This window comes from Carcharhinus amblyrhynchos, chromosome 14 (genome assembly GCF_965287045.1).
Source record: "Carcharhinus amblyrhynchos chromosome 14, sCarAmb.v2.hapA, whole genome shotgun sequence".
In the NCBI taxonomy this organism is placed as follows: domain Eukaryota; kingdom Metazoa; phylum Chordata; class Chondrichthyes; order Carcharhiniformes; family Carcharhinidae; genus Carcharhinus; species Carcharhinus amblyrhynchos.
In genome coordinates, this window is record NC_137337.1 from 35,669,225 (window position 1) to 35,687,991 (window position 18,767).

The window sequence follows — 18,767 nt, forward strand, 5'->3', positions numbered from 1 at the left end:
TACAACATCACTCTAGACTATAGGAACTTAAACTTTGCTAACCTACTTCACGTTTGGAATCATTTGTCAGTACACTGTAACCAGTTCTAAATGTAGTATTCCAAGTGCAGTTTAACTAGTGCTTTATAAAGCCTTGGTAGAATTCTCATTTTGGCTGCGTCCAAATATTCAACTAGGCTCATTAACTTTTTAAGTTGCATTTTCTTTGTCCCCAGTACAATTTGTATGTAAAAATGTTCCTGCTAAAATACATCCTTTATAACATCAAATGCATCTATGGAATGGAAACTAACTTTTTAACGTTATTGTTGTTGGCTTATATAAATCAAGCAATTAAGTCGATTAAGATCGTATGCAGAAGCACTCCACAATAAATATGCCAAACATATTAGTTACAGCAACTTCATAAGAGCCCCATGAAGAGATAAGGGGATTTTCCCAGCCTGCTGTGCTGCTGTAGCCATGCAATGGGTCGAGAGACATCAGCGGAGGCCTTTTAGCAGGCTCCCCGCTGGGCACCACAGTCTCTGGCTCCAAGATTTTTGGTGTAATCAGCTCCGTACCAGAAATAGATACAGAACTAATTTAAATATTTAAATTTGTATTTGCGTTTTACTAGCGGTTCCAGGCTTACTAGCATCTCCCTCCTACTCCCACCAGGAGTGGTTTCCTTCAGTGATTTTAAAACTGCTCCCCACTAATGGGGAACAGGTGGCACGATCCCTCTGAAGGGAACAGAGTCCATTGATGGCCCATCAGGAGATTGGGGCAAGGGTGTACCAGACTGGCCTCCTAGCATTGCCGAAGGGGCACCACCAAGGGGCTGGGCCCCGTTGCCACTCTGCCAGAGGATTGCTGGGAGAAAGAGGGAGAGGGGTGAACAGGGCTTGCCTGGAGAGGCCAGCGATTTGAGGAGGGCAGGCAGCGATCGAGAATCCGGCAGTGCAGTGCCACTTTGACAGATCGGCGCAAGCACAGTAGCCCACTCAGTGCTATGCTGCTGACCTCTTCAGCGGAAATAGGCCCCGCCCCCCCCCATTTTCAGACTGAATCCAGCTGGAGCATTCTGCAGTGCTCTGAACGTGGAAGGTTCATTCTGAAAGTCTCAAAAAAAATCAACAGGAGTTACTCCAGTTTTCACACAAATTCAACACTTCAAATTTTATTTTGGGAGAATTACACACTCCCCAAATAGAGTAGATAAGGTATCTAGAATTTAGATTAATTTATATAAAATTATCTTAAGGGCTCAAAACTTTAGATGCTAGAAAGGGGTTTCCCTGACTGAGTCGTCTAAAACTGGTAGGATCACCGTCTCAGAGTAAGGGGCTGGCCACTTAGACCTGAGAAGACAATAAATTTCACTCAAAGGCTTCTGAAACTTTGGAGTTCTGTACCCCATAAGGCTATCGGTGATCAATCATTGAGTATATTCAAGACTGAGACCAACAGATTTTGGGGTATAAAGGAAAACGAGAATGGTGTAGGAAGGTAGAGTTAAGGTCAAAGATCACCTGTATCTTACTGAATGGTGGAACAAGTTGAAAGGATCCGTTCCTACTCTAGTTTCTTGTGTCTGCATTTTGCATCAAAAAATGTACTCACATCATGGTCTGTCAACAAGGATCTCAGTGGAAATTCTGGTTTTGATACAACGAATGTTTTCTATATTTATCTACAAAAATAAATCCTAATTATTCCAACTTGGTTTAAAATTTTGATCTTTTAAGCTCTCCATTTTTTTCCTCAGGAGTTACTTTCAAAGTTGTGCTGAAGGTGATGCATCATTTAGTGGGCTGTATAGTCAAAGACCTGGCAAATGTTCATAAACTTTCCAAATAATTTTTGTTTAACCAAACTTAAACCAGTTTTATTTTTCAACCTGAATGTTTAGCTCTCAATTGCAATGAATTCTAATCACATATTGATATTTTGTTTGCTGCCATTAGTAGCACTTTACAAGGACTGTTTGTAAATATATCAAACTATATTTCTTTATTATTTGTCAGGATTGTTAAACTTGGCTGAGATTGCAGATTTAAGAGAAGAATATTTCAGATGATTATAATGTTTGATTTGAAAGATTCTAGCATTGTATGTAAAGTACAGAAGGTCCTGCAGACAAATAGCTTGTTTATTACAGAGGTATGCAAACTACATGAGAAAGCATTATCTTACAGAAAATTTTAGTTCTAAATCTTAAACACAAAAATGCTTGCGTATCCATTTACTAGTTTTAAATGGTATTAAATGATTATTGAACATTGAAAAGAAAAATTGTGATTAAGCCTTTCAAAAAAAGGATTGAAAAATAGGGAGCAACAAAACAAACAGAACATAAGACAGAAGTGAAATTTTATGTAGAATAAATGTGAAATATTGCATTTTGGGTGAGGAAGGGAAGCATTTTTTTAAAAAGTATAATTTTATAGGTAGTAAGGGTTAGAGATATCTGGCCATTTACATATACAAATCATCAAAGTTAATTTATTAGTCAAAAGTAGGCTTAAATTCACACCGCAATGAGGTTACTGTGAAAATCCCCTAGTGGGCACACTCTGGCACCTGTTTGGATATACTGAGGGAGAATTTAACATTGCCAATCCATCGAACCTGCACATCTTTAGACTGTGGGAGGAAATTGGAACACTTAGAGGAAACCCACGCAAACACGGGGAAAACGTGCAAACTCCACACAGACAGTGACCCAAGCCAGGAATTGAACCTGGGTCCCTGGCGCTGTGAGGCAGCAGTGCTAACCATTGTGCCACCCGAAAGGTAGCAGGACAAGTTGATAAAGCATAAAATATCCTGGGTTTGATAGAGGTAGAGTGTACAAAAACTAGCAAGTTTATGGTAACACTTTATAAATCACTGATTAGGTCTCAGTTGGGTTGTGTTCAATTTTGGGTAGACACTTTAGGAAGGCTGTCTTGGAGGGAGGTTAGAGGAAATTTATCAGAATGATAAATGATGACGGATTCCAGTTACGTGGAGACACTAGAGAAGTTGGCATTATTCTCTTTATAACAGAAAAGGTCAAGAGGGGATTTAATAGGTGTGCAAAATTGAGGGATTTTCATAAAAAGCAAATAGGGAGAGACTGGTTGCATCAACTGCAGTGTCTGTAAACAGAGTACAAATGTAGGATAATTGGCAAAAAAAGACTAGTGGAGATGAGAATGCATTGCCTGATAAGGAGATGGAAACAGATTAAGGGTGGTAACTGAACATACATTTGAAAATATCTTCTAAGTTATGCACAAACACAATGGGCTGGAGAGTCTCCTTCTGTGCTTTATGATTCTATAATCAATCCCATCATTTTCCCTTCCAACAATAAACGTATTGACTTTGTAATAGGCATTTATCTTGTTACACAAGATTAACACCATTAACTGGGTCAATAAAGATAAAAAAATTAAAACTAAAGTCTGAGAAGTTACTGTAGTACAGAAGATACTGCACAACTTCAACTGACTGCTCAAGGAACACGGCTCTATAAAATTCAGAGAGTTCTTTGAAAGAATATTGTGCTTCCAATAACATTTTCTTAAGTCTAAGCTAAAACAATTCTTAAACCCTTTATCACTATTTAAATAATAGTCTATTATCCAAGATCCCATTTACTTTGGGAAACGTGCAAAAATTCTGCTAACTTTTGAGCTGTATACATGTAATACATCAATATAAATCCTTTCAGAAACAATTCTACTGTACAACTTAGTAAAGGAACACAAATTCATTGTTGGTTCAATACTGGAATAATGAGCTGCATGTATACAGAAAAATACTGAAACAATGAGCCCATCAGGCTTGATAATGCCTGGAAGCTTTCCACATACATGTGTAGAACATCAGACTTTTAATCTTAGGGTCCAAGGTTTTGCCACTTGATGGGCCAAACGACCAAATGTGTTGCACTACATTTATACGATTCTTTGCTTCCAATATTTATGCAATCATACAGCAATTGAATCGAGTAAAAATTTCCTAACTCTTGGGCATCCCAACCATATTACTTATTGCAATCTTTCCCTCCCAAGGTCTGAACAGGAATTTAACAGTTTTGAGTGGAGGTGTGCAGATTATTTCTTGGTAATTCAAACAGCTGGTTTGGAATGGTGTTGAATATTAATTCAAAGGCAACAGGAAAGAATAAATCCTGGAGGTTAATAGCAACTGTGAATACCTTGCAATGTAATTGCTTGCAAATATAACATTTTCTACAATTACACTGCACTGCACGGTTTTTCTTTCTGCGGTAGCTATAACTGTATGCACAGCAATTAGAGTAGCACAAGAAAAAATAAATCAGTAAACATAAAAGATACTAGACATTAAATTACATCTCAGGCTGCATCGATGCTTTTACAATTTTAGTTAGCACAAAGCGTCAAAGCGAACACAAATGTTCTGATAACAATCATTTATGTCTCACAACTGTAGAAACTTCAAATATTTTTGGTTTTCCTCCAGTTATTAAGCACCAACTAGCAAACTTGGATGAAGAGATGTTGAATCTTTTAAGAATCTTAGCAGCAGGCAGGGATTCCTGTCACTTGGATCCCAAAAGACAGCACAGCAGGCTTTTGTAGAATGACCTAGATTAAGATGCTGTTGGGTCTCTTGCAGCAGCAGCAGGAGCTTGAGGAATTTCCAAACCAGTGTGGAGTGTCACCTATAGAGCGATTGAGAATATAGTTGATGAAAAATAATTATTTTGCAGACACTTCCGCAAAACAACTAACACCATTACTGCATTTCCCATGATGCTCAAATTTAAAAAAGGTACACAAGTAAATAAATCTGTACATTATCCTGTACCAGATAAACCTCGATACTTGGAATTTCTCATGGATTGGGTCTTTGGTTTCTGCAGTCTCAGTACAATTGTGATTCAGCCACATCAAATTCCTAGTTTGTAAAGTGACAACTGGCTAAGCCTCACAACCCACTCACTAAAATTCACAATATAAAACCTAAGGGATTCTGTGGACAGAATTTTCCCAATCAGCCCATAGTGGATTAGGGCAATGAATATGACTGCAGCCAAACCCTCCAGTGTGAAATTACATTGCTGTTCTCCCGCTGACGGGGGACAAATACATTTTGTATCTCACGAATGCTTATTAAAACAGCTGCCTGCCAGCGTTCCACCAGGCATTTCAATCTCACACCAAAGGAAAAGCAAATTGTGTGCTGCTCCTGATGCACTGTTCATCACTCTGCCGGGTGAAACCAGTTTCTGCCCTCCAACTCAATGTCGAGCTGGTCTTCATGGACTGCACTGTGCTGCTGGACCCCAAGGATCCTCCTGTGTCATCGTCTTTGTTCAGTACGATGCCTGGGTGTGGTGAGTACAGGGGTCTCCTTCCCCCGGTGCGACGGACACCAGTGTTTATCTGAACAGCACTGTATAGTGGGACTCATGCTGTCACCACAACAAAGGTTTGAAGTTTTTGGTCATCCCAACTTGTTTCCGTTTTTGAAACGTATGACAACCTCAGAAGCAATGGTGTAAAGCTGTTTAGGAAAATGTGGATTATTTAAAGTGATGGTAATCAGATTCGTGTCCTCACTGGGTATGAACCTGATTATGTCACCAGCCTCGGTCTCAAACTGAGATCTTGCCACCACAAACCCCGTTATGGCCCTCTAGCGAGAATTGGCAGCCATAGTGGAATCTGCACCTGCAACGAAAAGGCCCAGAAAATCGCAGCCTTTATAGAGAGATTAAGACAGCACAGAAACAGGTCATCCAGCCAAACTGATCTATGCCAGCATTTACACCCTCCCACCTGCTCCTTCTACCCAAGGAGGTGATTCCTTTTATTGGTTGAGTGCTGTGGAATTTGTGGCGTGGGCTCGTTGGGCCTGTTTCCCATGCTGTGTTGTTCTGTGTGTTGCTCTTTGTATCATTTGATCATTTTTGGATCAATGTCACTGGTGCCATTGAGTGGAATCGGGTCAGTGGAATCGGCTGCCGGTGGTGGTGGAGGCAAATTCAATTGGGTCTTTTAAGAGACTTCTGGATGAGTACATGGGACTTAATAGGATTGAGGGTTATAGGTAAGCCTAGTAGGTAGCGATAGGATAGGCACAACTTGTGGGCCAAAGGGCTTGTTTGTGCTGTAGTTGTTCTATGTTCTGAAACAAACAGAAAATTACCACTACAAAACAGATATTAAACAATTCACAAAGCAGAAAGTAAATGGACACTATTTTGAACGGAGGGATACAAAGTTATTCCAGTTACCATTTTTGTCTGGATGTAGTTCTGTTAGATCAAACCGCTATTTAAAACTATTAGGCAGATTTTCTAAGTTATTGTACATAATCAGTTACCTTAAATGCAATCTTTCCATATGCTCCAAGGTTTTGCAGCATTCAACTGTGCACACAATACAGAATGTTTACATAAATTACTCGAATTCAAAAGCAAAACATTGGCTGGCAAATGCTTTGGGATTCCTGTGCATGGAATACACTGCATATAATGCAGATTCCTTTTCTTTCACTTTGATGTCTTTGAGCACATCAGACTTGTCAATCATTGACATTATTAACCTAGAGGAACTTTTGTCATGACTGATTTTAATCAGCAGAAAAATAAGTTTGGGTAATTTTTGTCTGTGAGCTCTTGCAGATGGACACACTTGCCTTGCTTGATTATTTTAATGAAACAGCTTCACAACAATCAATCTACCCATGAAGCAGCTCTTGTTTATTCTGAGGCAGCTACAAGTGACTCTTTTGAGTAGTTAACAGAGAGTTTAGCTTCGAGAATAAGTTGATTCACATATTGAGACTGGAAATGGCCATAACGTCTGCTATGTGGTCAAAATTATTGATGACATTAAGTTCACTTTATCAGCAGTCAGACAAATACTGTTCCTCATTTCATGGTCTTTGGTGACATGTGCTTTGATTTAATTAGTTGGAGCAGAGGCCATCAGCCATTTCATTTCTATTGTCATTTTTTTGTGATGAGGTTTGGATCTTATTGATCCATGTAACTAGGCTGTTCAAAACTTCAAACAATACAACTGGAAACTTAATTCTGCACTATTTTATTCTCTGCTCCATAAATTGTAATTTGTTCCCCCCCAACATACATCCCACCCCAAGTTATGCATATGACAGGTAAGACAAGCAAAAAAAACTCATTCAATTGTGATGATTGGAGTATAAAAATTGAAAAATCAAGAAAAAAGGTAATTTAAATGCATGTGTATAAAAGGAAATATGTTTTTAAAAAATTTTTATAAATGAGTACTGTGCCACAAGACACACCTGCACATTTCTATTCAGGCTTACTGCTGGGAATAGGAGGCCTTCCATATCCTCAAAGGCAATAGGTCCCTGTTGCTCATCATTAATAGAAAAGGTCAGCGTTCGTCTGTTGAAATCCAAGAGCACACCAACTGTGACTCCTTTGGTAATGCCTCCCTCAGTTCTAGGGAAAGAAGTAAAAGTGCTCATTTGTTAACTGTATGAAGTAGCGATCCTCATCTGTACAATCTTACCTGTTTTATATATTTAATTATTTCGAATAGACTGTACAGAATAAAAACAGCTCATTTGGCCTAAGCTAGGATTTATGTTCCATAAACTTCCCACTCCTTCCATCTCACCCTATCAATATAGCTTTGTCTTTCTTTATCCCTCATGTTCTTAACTAACATCCCTAAATACATTTTCTTGCTAAATTGGTCCAGCTTCACTTCCTGAAATACTGCACACATAGCCGAAAACTAGAACCAAATATTGCAGTTGCTGGAAATCTGAAATCAAAACAGAAAATACTGAGCAGGTCAAACAGCATCTGAGGAGGTAAAACAGAGTTAATGTTTCTGGTTGATGACCTCTCATCAGAACTGCATTGAGTCAAGCCTTACTGTTTCCTCCCCAGATGTTGCCTGATCTACTAAGTAGTTGGGTTATATTTTTATCTCAAGAAAGATCATTATTAATGATTGAAAAGAGAAATGATTAAATAGTTTGGAAAGGGTCCATCTCCATCAGCTAAACTTATCATCAATTTAAAGGTGTGACACAAGACTGAAGGCATTTCATGGGAGCATTATAAACCAAGGGGCGACATCAAAAGATGGTAAAAGGACATAATTAAAGGAGTGTGGAGTTTTCTTATAGGAAGAATAAGAGGTAGAGTAATGGAAAGGTATAGAAAAGATATTCCAGAGCTTGGGGCCTGGGCAACTGAGGGCAACACTGCTAACAGTGGAGCAATTAAAACTGGGGATGCAACAAGAGGCCAGAATTAGAGACAGCACATACATATCTTGGAGGGAAGATATGGGAAGAAGGAAATTACCGACATAGGAAGGGGTGAGGCGAGGCTTTGGGAAGATTTGGAAACAAGGATGAGAATTTTAAAATCAAGAGGCTACTTGAAGCCGGTGTGAGTTAGTGAATCCAGGAGTGATTAGAAAACAGGACTTGGTGCAAATTAAGACATCGGCAGCAGAGTTTTGGATTGATCAAGTTTATGGAGGATAGAGTATGGGTGACCAGCCTGGATTGCATTGGAATAGTCAAGCCTAGAGGTATCAAAGGTTTGAATGATGGTTTCAGCAGCAGATGAGCTGATATAGGGTGAAGTCAGGCATTGTTACAGAGTCAGTCTTAGTGATGGCACGAATAGGAGGTCAGGAGCTCATCTTGCAGTCAAATAAGACGGTAAGATTGTGAACAGACTGGTATAAACTCAGTCTTGCCAGAGAGAAGGAACACCATATGCAGCAAGTACCAAAAACAGTGGCTTCAGTCTTCCCAATATTTAATTCAGTATTGGATGTCAGAAAAGCAGTCTGATTAATTTAGCAACAGTGGAGAAGCTGGCAGAGCAAAAAGTAAAAATCTGAGTTTGTTTTAGGTGAAAATACAGGTTCTGAGCTTTCAATTTACATTTCAACAATCCAAGATCTCATCTTCTTTCTCATCTACCTTCTCTATTCAAATGATTTTGCGTCTGGAAATAATTCAAAACCTAATTCCTTGGAATGAGATGTACTTTGCAATGGCTTGAGGAGTAATGAGGCTGTAGTCAAGTACAGGTCCTTTTATATTAGCAAAATACATATCGCTGAACACACATGCACAAGTGATGTATATAGTATTAAAGGAATGAGTTTCATTAGTCTACGTGGTCATTTCTCATCTCCCACTGTTTATAGACAAACTCAGAACCTGTTAAAATTCTGTACGGAAGTATACATACAGGAATAAAAATTCTCAAACCACCATTTTAATCAGACTAGGGGTTATACACAAGAAACTAAAAAGGAATGGTCATCCTTCACTGAGACTTGTTAAAAATCAGCCAGAAAGAATGGGCATCTTATTTTTGCTTACAAAGCGAAGATTAACCTGAACACTTCGCTGATATAAATAAATTGCACTATCAGGACAGGAGATATGAAATTATGTACCTAGGTTGATTCAGTGATCATTGCATTTCAACTCTAGGTCGATTTGATTTCCCAGCAGTTAGGTTCAATAACTCCTCTAAGCCATTTCCTCAATTGAGTCCAGCAATTACAGGCTTAGCAATAATCATGTTTTACTTTACCTGTTAGTGTGAGAGTTGTTATGCATAAACCAGCTTCGGTTATTATCAACATACATTGCCCAGGCCTTATCATCTTTTCCTAACATGACATCTTTCAAGACATCAATACGGGCCACACCAAACGCAGGGTCAGGATGGTTGTCGTAGCGGTCAATATTCAGCTCCCAATAATGAATACCTCTGGAAAATCCGGTGTTTCCTAGCACTACCCTGTCATCATAGCTGTTGCACGTAACAGTGAGGTTGTCATTAGAGAACAGAATGTCAGGGTGAGCTGAAACTGAATCAAAACCAAACCAGGCAACTGAAAAAGAACATAGAACATTATGCTTACTATGATTATAACATTACACAGAATATTAGAGACAAATTAAGAGAAAGACAAAGAATCTTACAAGTTAAAAAGAAAATAAAGATCAAGTAATATTGAGGCTAAAATTACACAGGTATAACTTATGTAAAATTAAGGCATTTATTAATACTGGAATGAAAGTGGTAATGAAACTACTCAGGGTATTTCAGAGCACTTAAAACCAGTATCACGACTGTCTTTGTTCCAATATCAGTTTTCCTACCCAATAATCAACAAATGGAGCACATAACCATTTTAATTAGTTCTCACACAATCCTGATTTGGAACTATATCACCGTTCCCTCATTATCGTTGGGTCAAAATCCTGCAATTCCATTCCTTATATTGTGGATGTCCCCACACTATATGGGCAATGGTGCCAGAATAATAAATTCTTATTATTCACTAAGAATAATAAAGTTGTTGAATCAAAAACAGCATGGAGTTAGGCTGTTCCTGGTGGTTCTGGATTATCCCATTTAGAATTTAGAATCAACTTAAACTGGGTCACATTTGGATCTGAGGTCTTCACTTGTATATTTCTCATTGTCATTCAGTTGAATTCCTAAAGTCAGCTATTCCTGTCATAAATTGCATGGACACCAGCAGCCTCTGGTACCTTGTCTTTCATTAAAAAGATGAGATAAGAAGCAAACCAATAAGCCAAATAACCAAGAGTAAGGACAGCCAAGCCCAGTTTTGCCCTTTGAAATGGATTCTTTCCTGGGATGTGGGTGGCACGGCAAGGCCAGCATTTGTTGCACATTTCTAATTGCCCTTGGATTGAGCGGCATACTCAGCCATTTCAGGCAGTTAAGAGTCAATCACATTATTGTGGATCTGGACAGCAGATTTCCTTCCCAAAAGGATATTAGTGAGCCAGATGGGGTTTTACAACAATCGATTATAGTTTCATGGTCACTATTACCGCGACAAGCTTTCAATTCCAGATTTTATTAATTGAATTCAAATTCCACCAGCTGCATTTGCCAAAGGCACCTGGGAGTTCTAAACCAGTGCTACTACCACTACACAACCATTTCCTTGACATGCAAACAGTCACTGCTGCACTTTTGAAGCAGGCAATCCAGGCTAACAATTTTGCCTTTCCAATCCCAAGGCAGTAAAGGCCAACAGTCATAAATCTAGCCAACTCAGAAGATCATGATTTGAACCAAGGCCCTATTGATCTTTAGAGCTTGATACCAGATAGTGTGATGGGTTTAATCATAGAATTCTTACAGTGCAGAAAGCGCCCATTTAGCCCATCAAATCTTCACTGACCTGCTATCAGAGCATCTTTCCAGGGCCATCCCATCCCTAATCCTGTAACACCACAAATTTACCGTGGCCAATCCACATCTTGGATTATGGGAAGAAACTAATGCAGACAGGGAGAACATGCAAACTCCACAGTCACCCAAGGCCAGAAGTAAACCTGGGTCCCTGGGCTGTGAGGTAGCAGTGCTAACCACTTTGCCACCGTGCCACACACATCAAAGAGCTTTCAGAGCCAACAAGTTCCCTCCCCCACCCCGAAAATCTTAAACATTCATTTTATGTAGGGATATTGAAGAATAACTAATTCCTTGTGCGTGGGCTGCATTGAGGCATAGTCTTAGTCTCCTTAAATGCCTCTCTCTTGCTCCATTAACCATCATTTCCAAGTGCAGAGAGCTCATGGACCTTTGTCCCTATGATCAAAATCATCCCGTCAGTTATCTCTGCTGCTTATCCCTTTTCTGCATGCCTATCATGGCAAATCTATCCCAAACTCCCCGTGCTCCAGCCGTGAATTCACATCTTTCTCTTGTTGTTCTCCCACCTCTAATCAAGCATGCTAAGCTCATCTTGTCCATGATGCACATCTCCTGTTCCTTTGACTTTATTCTTTATAAAACATCACCCACTTTCTTTCTTGGCATCTCCCCACACTAATCAACTTTGTAAATAGTTGGATCTCCTCAGGTACCACATCCATTCCTTTCAAAACCATCACCAACCCTTCAACAACTCACTATGATCCCTGTCTTTATAAACAACCAATTCTCCCTTGTTCTTGTCCTCCTCATCCCTTAAGCCTCATTCTCCCCACTTTGGTTCTCTCCTAGTTTTCCCTGTCAAACTTTCCGATCCTTCTTGAAACCCCATCTCCCTTGTCCTCTCCCTGAAATCTTTTAACCCCCATTCCCCAGTCTTTCTCTGCAAAATACCACGGATGCTGGATATCTGAAATAAAAACATAAAATATTGGAAAAACTCAGCAGGGCTGGCAGCATCTGTGGAGAGAGAAACAGAATTAATGTTGCGAGTCAGTATGATTCTTTTTCAAAGCTAGAGAGAGAAATATGATGGATTTTATATTGTTTAGGAGAAGTGGAGAAAATAGAAGGTCAGTTGGTATGAACTAGGAGAGATTTGGCAAAGATGTTAAAGGCACAAGATAAGGACTTTGGAAGGTGCTGACAGTGGCATAAAGGTAAAATAGCAGAATATGTTAATAGGAGAACAAAGGTTTAGTGTTCTGTGAAAGCAAAATTAAAAAACAAATGACAGATGACCCAGTGGTGAGGTTTGCATTGGGACAAAAATATTTTTCAGGCTACAGATGAGGAGGAAATTTAGCATCTGAAGGTTTAAAATTCAATATTGAGTCCAGAAGACTGTAAGGTGCCTAATTGGAAGGTAAGATGTTCCACTAGTTTGCATTAGGCTGTACTGGAACACTGCATCAAGTGATCATAACAGCAAGATTAGAGGGTGGCGATGGCGGTGGGGCATCTTGGTTAACAAAAGAAGCAGACATGTCAGAAGTACTGTTTTCAGAGGTAGTATATTTAGAACAGATGCAATGGAGGTACAGATACTGGGAGAATGGGATGGGCTCCTTACAGGAAGTGGGCGTGAGGCTGTGGGAGTAGGTGGGCTTGTACTGAATACTGGTGGTTAGTCTATCCCAGAAATTGAGTCAGAAAGGTCAAGATAGGGAATGGAAGTGTTGGAAACACTCCTTCCCTGATTCCATTTACTAGTCTCTCTCTAGTCATATCTCCCCTGACTTCCAGTTCACTGTCACTTCCCGCTGAACTCCAATTATCCACAATCTTTTTCTCCTTAGTCCCTAGGTAGGTAGATGCTGGGAGAATGTTTCCTCTGCCTCAGAAGTGTAGAACTGAGGAGTCACATTCTCAAAATAAGGGATCAGCCACTTAAGAATAAAAGAGGAGGAAATATGTCCACTCAAAAGGTGGAACTTTAGCCCAAAATACTATATGGATGTTCAACACCCAGATTATATTCTGGTTGCTAGTTTTTGAGTGCCAAGGGTATCAAGTATTGTGGAGTAGTTGTAGGAAATCAGCCATCTTTTTATTAAATGGCAGAACAGGCTTGAAGGGCTGAATGGCCAACTCCTGCTCCATGTTCTTACATTCCCTTTCAAATCTTTATTCAATATTATATCCAAATCTTTCTTTCCCTGGTTATCTCTGCACCCTTTTGACAGTCCTCACCATTCTATTTCAACATGTTTTCTGTTGTACCGCTCAGTGGGGCTGCTGTCATTTAGTTCCATTCTTAAAATTGAATTAATTTTACGACGTCGCCTCAGCCAGAGCTGAAGTGTAATTTCCAGAGTTTTAAAATTTGAAGAATAAAGAAAGGCAAAGATAGGCGTTTTCAAAAGAAAGTGGCTTTTTATCAATGTAAAATTCATAGACTTTAGATGATCAAACTCATTTTCTACACAGCCAACATGACATTAATGGAAGCATCTGAACAAGTTGGTAGCACAGCTTAAACTGACTGTTCCTATGTCACAAAATTGAACAACTGTACGTGGATCTTAAAAAATAGCCAAATGCAAAAGTCACACAGAATTAGATAGGCAGGTATTCATGATTTTAATGGGTTAAAATAATCTAATACCAATTAAGATGCAAGTGATTGCTATTTATTGTTGTTCATTTGTGTAATCAGCCATTATCATTTCTTCAATAAGCAGATGACATCAGGTACTAATCAATGTGACACAGATGTTTATAGCACAGTAGTCCATAGTATCCGTACTAGCTAAAATAGAGCCAAACTAAACGCACTCTCTCATTCTTGGACCATAGCCCCATAGATTACAGCATTTCAATTGCACAATCAAGATTTTCTTTTCGAATGCAATCAGGTATTCAGTCAATTTCAGAAAACCTCACCAAAACATACATAAAGAAAACACTGTTGATTCAGTTCATTGTTATATTACTGATACACGTGACTTTTCTTGCCTTGAAAACATTAAGACATAAGGAGGGATTTTCCAGCCTAGCCTGCTGCCAGGATTGTCCGATTCTGCTGAAAATCAGTGGGCTTTTGGTTGAGATTCTGAATTCCATGCAGTGGATCCCACCATATTGAGGCCAGAAAATCCCAGCCATTATTGCAATCACAACCTTACATACTGCTATCAATTTCTAATCATTACCCAAAGGCAAAATTACAAGCCAGTTCAGTGGTAATTATCTAAAAAAAGTCAAAAATTTTTCCTGCACACAACCTAGGCATTGAAAGTAAATCATCAAAGGTGGCCCAAATCAAATGGAAGTTAGCATATGCTACAGCATAACTTCAACATCAATGCAAATCTCTGCACCAAATTATCTTCTAAATTTAAACTCGAAGTGTGATTTGAGAAAGGAGCTCCATACAAGGGGTTCTTCTTCATATCCAAGCATACGAAGAAGGCCCCTTGGACTGTAGTCAGAGTTCCTGCCAGCAGTGTAAATGCTGCGTTAAGAGTGCCCAGGATGTTTAAGTAATATGAAATTTCTGATGAAAAGTGGTATCAACCAACAACTATTTTTGTAAGGGCTTTATGTGACCATGGACCGTGCAACTTTAAAAGGCAGGCATAGCAAACAAAACTGAATCTGCCTCATTGACACAACCAAAAAAAAATGAATACATGAAAGTGAACGATATTCCCATTATGTTCAAAAGGAAATATAATTAACAACCCTCTGCCCTGCATCTGAATGGTAACATTTGCTGGGAACAATCTTTTGCTAAAAGGTGCATGTACATTTAACATTAAAGCTGAATATTAAAAACAGTAAAATTGAGTATGTTTGATAATCAAATATTGTAAATGGCTACATTCATAATCATTTTAGTTACTGGATACTGTAAGCAATGTAATCATCTGCAGCAATGGCCCCCTTCAAGGTTTGTTTTTTTAAAATTGTGGCTTATCCCAGCGGATTTATGTTTACAACTATGACAAGATGAAGAATGAGAAGACATTGTACTTGAGAAGGCAAATCACATTCCCTTACAGCAACAATTACAATGATTTTGTGATTATTTCCAATCTTTAGAATCAGTAACATTTTGACCTTCCATGGACGATAAAACTGACAAATAACATGGAGTAACATGCACTAACTGTTAACAATTGATAGAAATTCCAGTATTAGCATAAAATTCTGAGGCACACAAACTGAAAATATGAGATCCGTCACATTTGGATAAGTGCTAATGGGACTGATTCAGGAACTTGAAATGGCACAAAGGTGGTACTTCAGAGAGAGAGAGGTGGCTGACAGGAGAAAGAGCAGGGTTATGTCCTTCCTCAGTATTAACATTTCACCTTAATGAAAAATTGACCTATTTCCATCCATTATATAGTGCACTTAATGTGCTAAATATTTTAAGGTGCTTAATAAGAGCAACATCAACAGAAACATTTTGTATCAAGCCACAGAAAGATTATGGTGAAAGTAATATTATGAAATGTTTTCTCTCCCCTCCCCATCCGCTGGATGATTCATCCAAAGTATTTGCAACACTGGTATGGATACAGATAGTTCTTCGGGTTTAAAGTCACACAAGTGCAAGAACAAAATATTACAGTTTTAATGAGGTGCAAATTTTTAGAATCAGCGGGTTATCTGGACAAGCTTAATAGCAGGTTTGAATGATTGCTCTCCATTATCAGCACTATCCACCCACGGATTAAATTTACAGCAGAACATTACACTTATCCTTTCCTGAATTTACAGCAGCAGTAGGAATCCTGTCTGTAGGTGGCCCGAACAGAAATTTTCTATCAATACATTGATTCAGATGACAGCAAAGATTGTTTTTCAGGAGTTGACTCCATAGTTTGTTACTAGACAATGTTAAGATGACCTTTTTGTTTTTGAAGTTTTAGTCAGATTTTAGATACAATCTTATGGCAACTGAGGAACTGCAATTTGCAGGTTATAAAAAGATTAAAGAACCTCACAACAGAAATTTTAAATGGTCACTTCTGTGACAGGCTAATCCTACAATATACAAGTGCTATACAGTTTCTGAAAATATGGTGGTTGATATATTGCTGTCCAATTTTATAATTGAGTTATTTTGAAATACTGCTTATTTCTTCTTTTCCGAAGATAAGAATTATTAATCCTAAACATTTGAATACTATTTTCTGCACCCAATGTTAAAATCAACCAATTTTACATTAAATTTATCTGATTAACATGTGTATAACATTACAGAGTACTCCCATAGAATAGATGATAAACAACTTGGTTGGACTGAATTGTGGCTGGAATGTTTCTGTGCTTCTTGTTACAATCCCCATGGAGAAATCATAAACAAAACTAAATTTAGTGAGTTATTCTCAAATGAATTTTCGGATCTTTCACTCTCCCATGATTGGCCCTTGAGTGATTTTCACTGGCAGCTGTGTTCTATTCGATGTCTCAGAGATGGGGGGGGTCATGCAAATGGCATGCTCCTGCAGGACCATCTTAACCAGGCTCACAATAGTCTTGATGGCACATATTCCCTAGAAACTCCTTTATCCTACATATTAAGAAGCTCCATTAAATTGTCTGATAGGTTCTGGCAAAACTTGGCAGTAATATTATTCAATTCACAATCCTTGCTTTAATACTGTCTTTGGCTTTCTGTCCTGCTTAACCGTGTTACACACAGCTTCTTGTAAGGATATCTTTTCTGTTCTCTCTGATACAGATCTCATTGATAAGGCCACATTTCCTTTCTGTTGATATTGCTTTCAGGTAAAGGGTCATCAGGTTACATAGACCAAGTATTTCTTATTATCCAATAGAATTAACTCATCACTTTACAACTGATGCAAATTTTCAAATATTCTTAAAACCAATTACAGATTCCACAACTTTTTAAAGAAATTGTAAATTTTCCTGCTTCCAGGTAGAATGTTGTCACATTCTATAATTTTGGCCCCTTGCACATCCCCAAATTTCATTGCGTCATTACAAGAAGCTATGTTTTCAGCTGCCTAAGCTCTAAGCATTGCAATTTCTTCTCTAAACTTCTCTTCCTCTTCAAGATGCTCCTCAAACTTTTAGTCACATGTCTGTATCTCATGTAGCTCTGTGTAAAGTTTTGTTTGATAATATTCCTGTGAAGCATCTAGGCAAGTTTTACAGTGTTACAGCATTGTACAAATTATTACTTACGTGGCAAAAAACTGCAGCAGGTGACGGTGCAGAGGGACCTTGGGGTCCTTGTGCATGAGTCGCAAAAACCCAGCTTGCAGGTGCAGCAGGTGGTCAGGAAGGCGAATGGGATGCTGGCCTTCATAGCGAGGGGGATTGAATATAAAAGTAGGGAGGTCTTGCTGCAGCTGTATAGGGCATTGGTGAGGCCGCAGCTGGAGTACTGTGTGCAGTTTCGGGCGCCGTACTTACGCAAGGATATTTTGGCCTTGGAGGGAGTGCAGAGGAGGTTTACTAGGCTGATACCGGAGTTGAGGGGGTTGAGCTATGAGGAGAGGCTGAATAAACTAGGCTTGTACTCGTTAGAGTTTAGAAGAATGAGGGGAGATCTCATTGAGACGTATAAGATGATGAATGGGATGGATAGGATAGAGGTGCAGAGACTCTTCCCGCTCAGAAAGGATAGTAGGACGAGGGGGCACAGCCTCAAGATAAAGGGGGGACGGTTTAGAACGGAGTTGAGGAGGAACTTCTTCACTCAAAGGGTGGTGAATCTCTGGAATTCTCTGCCCGTTGAAGTGGTGGAGGCTGCCTCGCTAAATATTTTTAAGACGCGGGTTGATGGGTTTTTGATAAGGGAGGGGATTAAGGGTTATGGGGAGAGGGCGGGAATGTGGAACTGAGCCACGACAGATCAGCCATGATCTTATTGAATGGCGGGGCAGGCTCGAAGGGCTAGATGGCCTACTCCTGCTCCTATTTCTTATGTTCTATGTAAATGTGTACACGCGGGTGCAAAAATGGAAACTAGTTATCACTGGAATCCCAGTGGTTCGTGTTGGAACTGCCATGGATTAATAATAAGCAAGAGAACAATTTTGGGTGCAATGGCCTGTGATACTAACCCAAGTTGAAAATTTTAAAATGAATTTGAACAGATTTGATCAATGGCCACAAGATTGAGAAAGTCATAAGATCGAGAACAGAGAAATGGTAACACATGGCAACACAAGCCGAAGAGATCTTGGACTTCTAATGCACAAGTCATTAACACCACCAATTTAATGTCAGCAGATTGTCAAGAAATAGAATCTGGTCATGCTGAACCTGTTCTTGCAGTATTGTCTCTGTGGTTCAGAAATTTCTTAAGAAGCAATCTAGCTGAGAGCCATAACTGATTCATGATCCAAGGAATGGTTTATAAGAAAAAAAACTGTCCATTACTCTCAAAGGGAAAGATGGCAAAGGACAGAGGCTTATAATATTTTCACAAGTGTTGAAAAATTAGATCTATGCAAGTTGCATGTATGGGATTTGTAGAATGGAAAGCAAGGTAAAGCTGGCAATACTTTTC

The 18,767-nt window shown here is 39.1% G+C and overlaps 1 protein-coding gene across 5 annotated transcripts in view; it reads right to left on the bottom strand.

Annotated features, from left to right (window-relative positions):
* Positions 1-1,251: 1,251 nt before the first annotated feature.
* trim9 (tripartite motif containing 9) overlaps positions 1,252-18,767 on the bottom strand; it is a 75,169-nt gene continuing 57,653 nt past the window's right edge. For 4 of the 5 annotated variants that reach the window (XM_080202680.1, XM_080202677.1, XM_080202678.1 and 1 more), the window contains 3 exons: positions 9,596-9,899; positions 7,297-7,459; positions 1,252-4,681 (listed from right to left, as the gene is read on the bottom strand). In XM_080202680.1, the coding sequence (XP_080058806.1) occupies positions 4,610-4,681; positions 7,297-7,459; positions 9,596-9,899 (539 nt within the window). In that variant the 3' untranslated portion in view covers positions 1,252-4,609. Of the gene's footprint in view, positions 4,682-6,348; positions 6,395-7,296; positions 7,460-9,595; positions 9,900-18,767 lie in introns of all 5 variants that reach the window. The other variant, XM_080202679.1, reaches the window with a different exon arrangement.